Source organism: Hyperolius riggenbachi, chromosome 3 (assembly GCF_040937935.1).
Source record: "Hyperolius riggenbachi isolate aHypRig1 chromosome 3, aHypRig1.pri, whole genome shotgun sequence".
Classification (NCBI taxonomy): Eukaryota; Metazoa; Chordata; class Amphibia; order Anura; family Hyperoliidae; genus Hyperolius; species Hyperolius riggenbachi.
Genome location: NC_090648.1, coordinates 50,364,893 through 50,372,798, shown reverse-complemented (window position 1 = coordinate 50,372,798; position 7,906 = coordinate 50,364,893). Strand labels below are relative to the sequence as shown.

Below are 7,906 nucleotides of genomic sequence, written 5' to 3'. Positions count from 1 at the left end.
ATTACTGAAACAAGCTGAGCTAGAGGAGGAACAACATATTATGCTCTCAGATCTTAGCTCACTCCGCTCAGCCCAAGAAGACACTGAAAACAGAGAGAGAAGACAAAACCTAAGAATCAAAGGGGTCTCAATGTCAGTCAAACCTGATCAAATCGTCTCACACCTTACTGCATTCTTCAAATCTGTAGCCCCAGATGTCCCTGACGAGCTATGGAGGCTAGACAGGGTTCACAGATCCTTGGGTGAGCGCTCACCCTCTGCACAGAGACCAAAAGATATTATCACCAGACTCCACTACTATGAAGCCAAAGAGGCTGTTTTACAAGCCCTCCGAAAATCCCCATCAGTCACCTTCAAAGGAGACGAGCTGCATGTTTATAATGACTTATCCTTAATAACATTGGCAAAGAGAAGAGCTCTCAAACCCGTTACACAGCTACTCAGAGACTCCCACATTCCATATAAGTGGGGATTCCCCTTCCGCCTTATCGTGATCAGGAACGGAATGACTTTTTCCCTCTCAGACATCGATAATGCTCCTCTGTTTCTCAGACAAATGGGCCTTAAGATGCCCCCACCTCTACCTAACTCAAACCTCCGCTCACCTACCACATCCTCCCCGCCGAGGAAAGTGCGCCATATATCAGAGGGACCCAAAGCTCCAATTAGAAGTCTCACATTCCCACAGGGACTGGAGGATATGGAAGCTCTCTCCACCTGAAAACTTCCAGAATCCCTAACTGCGGCATGAGCCTTAATATACCTGATAATACTACCTACTTACCTGTAATACTTATCATTGTTGTTTACTTAGCTGTTCTTAGTTAAACCAAACCTAAAATGATCTTACTTTACTACAATAACACATTTCCTTCTAGAGGATCTGAAATGATTGCATATTGTATCGTATTTTCAGACCGGATGCATGTCTTTTCTTTTGTTTGAGGATCCCGGGTAACCCTTCCTCACCATGCTGGTCTTGGGCTCCTGAGCTTCCATCCAGTTGCTCCAGCATTCGCCTCCGGAGACTCATCCCTAGGTTGTCCTGGCCCCCCGAGTGTCTGGACTTCCCCGGGATGACCTCACTTCGACAACTGTTTTTAGTTGTCACTATATGTGGCCTCATTTTTCACAGAGGCTTTTGTCTTCCACAACCCACTGTATGGTTATTATCATATTGGTTTAAGTTTTACCTTGTTTTGTCTTTGACTTTGTATCCTCCCCACGCCTTCCCTCCTCCCCTCCCTAGGGCGCAGTGTTCGGTACCTCTCCAACCACGTAGCTATCTTACCTCCATAGACTATGGTTAAACTTCTGACATTAAACGTAAAGGGTCTGAATCTACCCCAGAAGAGAGTCTCACTCCTCCGAGATCTCAAGAGAATGGACATAGACATAGCTATGCTTCAAAAGACTTATCTATGTGCACATGACTCAGTGCGACTAGGAGATAGACTCTACTCAGGGACATATTTAGCCTCGGGACCAAATACCCGGGCGGGGGTTGCAATCCTACTTAAAAACACTCTCCCCCTGCAGATAAACAAAACCATACAGGACCCCAAAGGACGCTACTTAATCCTAACAGGTATGTTAGCCGGTAAACCTATCACTTTAGCCAATATCTATGCCCCCAACTCCCAACATGTATCTTTTCTCTCCTCCTTCCTAACAAAACTTCACAAAATCTCCTCAGGCACTCTCCTCCTAGGAGGCGACTTTAACGTAGCATTCTCATCTACCATGGACCGTAGCTCTCCTGCGTCGCCATCCTCAGCTTCCACACATGATCGTAATTCTCGTAAGTTCAGAATTTTAATGAGAAAGTATAGGCTCCTAGATATCTGGAGAATCAACAACCCTACTTCAACAGAATACACTTTTTATTCGCCTCCACACGCTTCCCACTCAAGGCTGGACTATTTTTTCTATAACGCTGCACTAATCCCTTTAATTAAGGATTCAGATATTCACCCGGTAGCCTGGTCTGACCACCACAGCGTCACTTTGGAAATAGAGTGGCTTCATAGACCACACAAACCCCTATATTGGAGATTGAATGAGACGCTACTTCAGGATAAAAACCTCGTCTCTGAACTTACTAAAGAATTACAGTCATTTTTCCAGACAAATACTGATTCGGTCTCATCCTACGGCATCCTTTGGGAATCACACAAGGCCTTCATTAGAGGCCTTTTCATAGCAGAGGGGTCCAGAAGGAAAAAACTGTCTTCCCAAAAATTACTATCCCTCCACACAGCCTTATCTAAAGCCCAAAACTTATACAAACTAGACCCAACTCAACATCACTTCACTCAGCTCCAACAACTGAAACAAAATATACGTTCCCTACAATCCGCCCAGATCGAAAAAAGCCTTCGCTGGACTAAACAGCTCTTCTATGAAAGAGGAAACAAGCCTCACACAATCTTAGCTAGAAAACTGAACCCCAAAATTTCCCAACAATTCATATATGCCATGAAAGATCCAGATGGACATACACACTACAACCCCCAAAAGATTGCTCAGATTTTCACAAATTACTATGAACAGCTTTACAATCTACCCGATCATGATAAAGACCCCTCCTTCCTATCAGTAGTGGACACATTTTTGGCACCCTTAAATTTGCCCCAACTCACAGATCCCCAACGTGCCATACTCAACTCCCCTATAACCATAACAGAACTAGCTGAGGTCCTAAAATTACTCCCTTCGTCAAAATCTCCAGGGCCAGATGGACTACCCTACACCTATTATAAGAAGTTCCAACATATCTTACTCCCCCATCTAGCGACCCTTGCCTCTAAGATAATGGATGGGCATACCCCCCCTCATACCATGCGAGCTTCCCTTCTCACAGTAATCCCTAAAGAAGGAAAAGATCCCCAACTACCTCAAAGCTATAGGCCAATCTCCCTCTTAAACTCAGATCTGAAAATAATAACCAAAACCCTTGCCAATCGCATAAATCCCATTCTTACATCCCTAATTAATAACGACCAAGTAGGCTTTATATTGGGACGCCAAGCAGGAGATAACACCAGGAAGGCGATAGACCTTATATCACTTATGAACAGAGAGGGTAAACCTTCTCTTCTCCTAAGTCTAGACGCCGAAAAGGCCTTAGATCGACTATCCTGGTCCTTTCTCTTCAAAGTCCTTCAACACCAAGGCTTCTCTGGTCCCTTTGTGACCCTTCTTAAATTTCTCTACTCTTCCCCTACTTCCACAGTTAAGCTTCCCTCGGCCCCTCCCCTTCCCTTTAGCATCAACAATGGCACTAGACAGGGCTGCCCACTGTCCCCCCTGCTCTTCGCCATTAGTATTAAACCTCTGGCTAGCGCAATAAGACTCAACAAAGATATTTTGGGTATAAAACACAGAGGCCACGAACACAAAGTTTCACTTTTTGCTGATGACATTTTGCTCACCCTCAATAGCCCCTTAACCTCTCTCCCTGCCCTTCACTCAACAATAACCTCTTATGAAACCATTTCAGGATTTAAGCTAAATAAGGATAAGACTGAAGCTCTTCCGATCAAAATTCCCCCAAACATGCTACTTGCCCTAAAATCTCACTTTACCTATAATTGGAGAACTCAAACCTTAAAATACCTAGGGATTAATCTAACCACCTCTTACTTCTCCATTTATAAACACAACTTCTAGCTTATAAAATTTCGTGGATCGGGAGAATATACTCACTAAAGATGAACATATTACCTCGTTTGTAGTACCTATTTGAGACTCTTCCGGTCCAAGTCCCTTCAGCTCAGTTGTCCAGGCTACAATCCGCATTTTTAAAATTTATCTGGAATCACAAACGCCCAAGAGTCTCTAAGACCGTCCTTCTCTCCTCTAGAGAACAAGGAGGACTGGGTTTACCACACCTAAAACACTATTATCAAGCAGCACATTTAAGACAGCTGACGGAATGGTCGGACCTAAGAGTTTTCTCTAAATGGGCTATAATAGAGGCCATGGAGGTTTCTCCCCTTTCTCTGGCCTCTTTTGTATGGACCACAAAACCCCCTAAACTACCACATAAGAACTTACTTCCCACTATACCTTTTACTCTCAACATCTGGAAATCCACAGCACATAAAGCAGGCCTAGTGTCAAACCCATCCCCACTATACCCCATATTAGGGAACCCCCTATTTCCCCCCAGCACTATCCCTACTTTCATAGCCAAATGGTATCGCCTAGGTTACTTTAACTTAAAAAACTGGACAGACTTTGCCACTGGCAAACTTATCACATTATCTTCACTAAGAGAAAAAATTCCCCTCTCCCCTTCAGGAATCATGGAAGCGAACCAAATATTCCATTTCCTCAATTGCCACACCAAGGGGACAACTTCACTATCCTCCATCACCGCCTTCGAAAGAATCTGCCTTCATAAGGGACACAAAAAAGGCTTAATTTCCCAGATATATTCTCTTCTACAATCAAACTCAGGCACTCTAGAGGCCTCCCACCTCTATATGAAGAAATGGGAAAAAGCTCTCTCAATCAATATAAGCAGGTCCGATTGGGAAGATATCTGGGAAAACGCCAAACACTCATCCATTTGCACACAAATCAAAGAAAATATTTATAAACTCTTATTTAGATGGTACTTGACCCCTGAAGTCCTTGCAAATATCTATCCCAATACACCTGATACCTGTTGGAAAGGATGCCCTCACAAAGGTACTATCGAACATATTTTCTGGTCCTGTTCAGAAATCACCCCCCTCTGGGAAGAGGTCCGCCACCTGATACTATCTGTCACAGATATATCTATTCCATTAGACCCAGTCACCTTACTCCTAGGCAAACCTATCCCCGGAGTCACCAAGTTCCCTATGCGCCTAATCACCCATATCCTAACTGCGACAAGGCTCTCAATAGCATCAGCCTGGAAGAATATAGCCCCCCCTACCATTTCTGACATTAAAATTAAAATTAACTGCATGAAGGCAATGGAACAAATGACAGCCACATTGAGGGATACTGAAACCCAATACCACAAAATTTGGGGACCGTGGTCCCTATATTCACCAGACTACATGCCTCCTTGAACTGGCAGGGCACTATACAATCAACCAAATAGACCCCTAACTATAGGATCTACTGCTCTAGCACCCTGGGAAACATAAGCTCCCCCTCCCATTCTAAAATCACTTCTCATATCCATCCTCCCCTTACCATCAGAACCCTAGACCCTTTGCGTCTTTACGGTCTCTCCATTTAGATTTCTACCCACCAGGATGAGGTTATCGAACACTGTGCCCTAACAGATCCCCCCCCTCCCCCCTCCCTGCCCTACCCCTCTCCTTCCCCTCTTCTTCCCCTCTCCCCCACCACACTCACACCCCACTCTCCCATGTGATAGCTCCTTTTGCTTTAATTCCACTCTAGGGTATATTCTAAAGATTTGTTTCTTCGACTCTAATTCCGCATTTCCTACGCTTTCAACACAGATATGGGACATTTTCTATATGATGCACCTGCATATCCGTCTCAAAGGACAACAGCAAAGACTTTTCCTGCCTAGCTAGATACATGTTAGTGTCTGGAAATTCCAGACAGAAGAAGCTGTTATCTGATGCATCTTTATATGTCTTCACAGTACCCCATATTGTTGTCATCTGTATAGCATGTTCTATTCATTTATATACCTTTCAATAAAAACAGAGTTACAAAAAAAAAATAGATTCTCATGAGTCCCTTAAAGAAACAGCAATGCAGTTTCCATAAATTACTTTGAACATGTTGTCAAAGCAACACAATGAAATCTAACCTTTTCTTCATTTCAGACCAGACCAGTTCTGCTTCAGACAGCACCACATCTGATAATTGTCCTGATGGAAACTGTAAAACAATGAGTCTTTCATCCACAACAACCACAGAATCTCTATCTGGTAAATGTTTAGCTAATATAAAAATATGAGTGAGAAATCTGCTTGCAGATAAGGGTAAGAGCAATCTTCATAGCAACAAATCTCATGTGCACTGGAAAGACATTGGCCTCAATTCACTAAGCTTTATCAAACACTTTATCAAACGTTTGATAATTTACCTCATGGGTAAAATCTAATTTTCAATTTAATAAGGTGTTATAGATATATTGAACGTTTTATCAATAAAGCATTCGATGAATATATAACGCCTTTGTGAATTCAAAATTAGATTTTACCCATGAGGTAAATTATCAAACGTTTGATAAAGTGTTTGATAAAGCTCTGTGAATTGAGGCCATTGTCTGTATATCCTTGATTTAATAAAAATGAATTATGCAAGTTTGTCAGAGATTTGTCCCTTATGTTAATGCTGAAGGTATTGATCATGATGTCAACTTTGAGGACATGATTTTCCATGCATCACCAATATCATCTCCTTTAAAGTGTATTGTATTTATAGCAGGGTATAGAAAAATAAATCTGTTTAATCCATTGAAAAGACAGAAATCCAGTTTGGCTGAAATAATTGTGTTCATGTTGTGCAAGCAACACAATGAAATCTAACCTTTTCTTCATTTTAGACCAGACCAACTCTGCTTCAGACAGCACCACATCTCATAATTGTCCTGATGGAAACTGTACAACAGCCAGCCCTTCATCCCCAACATTTACAGAAACTCTTTCTGGTAAACTTTTAGTTAATGTAAAGACCTGAGTGGATGCATCTGCTTGGAGATATGGGCAGTAGTGATGTTCATAGCTTCACATCTGATTTGCAGTTAAAAGACGTTGTTGATAGATTCTTGATCTAATGGAAAATGGATTTTGTGAATTTGTAAGAGAGGTTGAACCAGTGTACTAGTGATGAAGAAATTGATTATGATATCCACTTTGTGCACATGATTTCCCTTAAATTTTTGAGATACTCTCTTGAAAGTGCATTGTATATCCAGTAGGTCGATGATTGTGATAACTTAGCAAACCTTTAGAAGCAATTATAAATTTGAAGAGTAAGACATTTTAAGAAGGTATATATCAGGGTACAGAAGATCAGAAAGAAAAAAAAACCCTTAAAAATAGATTCCCATGAGTCCCTTAAAGAAACGGCAATTCAGTTTCCATAAAATGCTTTGAACATGTTGTCAAAGCAACACAATGAAATCTAACCTTTTCTTCATTTCAGACCAGACCAGTTCTGCTTCAGACAGCACCACATCTGATAATTGTCCTGATGGAAACTGTAAAACAACGAGTCTTTCATCCACAACAACCACAGAATCTCTATCTGGTAAATGTTTAGCTAATATAAAAATATGAGTGAGAAATCTGCTTGCAGATAAGGGTAAGAGCAATCTTCATAGCAACAAATCTCATGTGCACTGGAAAGACATTGTCTGTATATCCTTGATTTAATAAAAATGAATTATGCAAGTTTGTCAGAGATTTGTCCCTTATGTTAGTGCTGAAGGTATTGATCATGATGTCAACTTTGAGCACATGATTTTCCACACATCACCAATATCATCTCCTTTAAAGTGTATTGTATTTATAGCAGGGTATAGAAAAATAAATCTATTTAATCCACTGAAAAAACAGAAATCCAGTTTGGCTGAAATAATTTTGCTCATTTTGTGCAAGCAACACAATGAAATCTAACCTTTTCTTCATTTTAGACCAGACCAACTCTGCTTCAGACAGCACCACATCTCATAATTGTCCTGATGGAAACTGTACAACAGCCAGCCCTTCATCCCCAACATTTACAGAAACTCTTTCTGGTAAACTTTTAGTTAATGTAAAGACCTGAGTGGATACATCTGCTTGGAGATATGGGCAGGAGTGATGTTCATAGCTTCACATCTGATTTGCAGTTAAAAGACGTTGTTGATAGATTCTTGATCTAATGGAAAATGGATTTTGTGAATTTGTAAGAGAGGTTGAACCAGTGTACTAGT

At 41.3% G+C, this 7,906-nt stretch overlaps 1 protein-coding gene across 1 annotated transcript in view; it reads left to right on the top strand.

The window, feature by feature from the left end:
- Nucleotides 1-1,743: 1,743 nt before the first annotated feature.
- The window catches only part of LOC137562096 (serine-rich adhesin for platelets-like), a 174,237-nt gene continuing 168,074 nt past the window's right edge, over nt 1,744-7,906 (top strand). The window contains exons 1-5 of the mRNA XM_068273433.1: nt 1,744-3,085; nt 5,808-5,912; nt 6,533-6,637; nt 7,135-7,239; nt 7,625-7,729. Of these exons, the coding sequence (XP_068129534.1) occupies nt 1,744-3,085; nt 5,808-5,912; nt 6,533-6,637; nt 7,135-7,239; nt 7,625-7,729 (1,762 nt within the window). The remainder of the gene's footprint in view (nt 3,086-5,807; nt 5,913-6,532; nt 6,638-7,134; nt 7,240-7,624; nt 7,730-7,906) is intronic.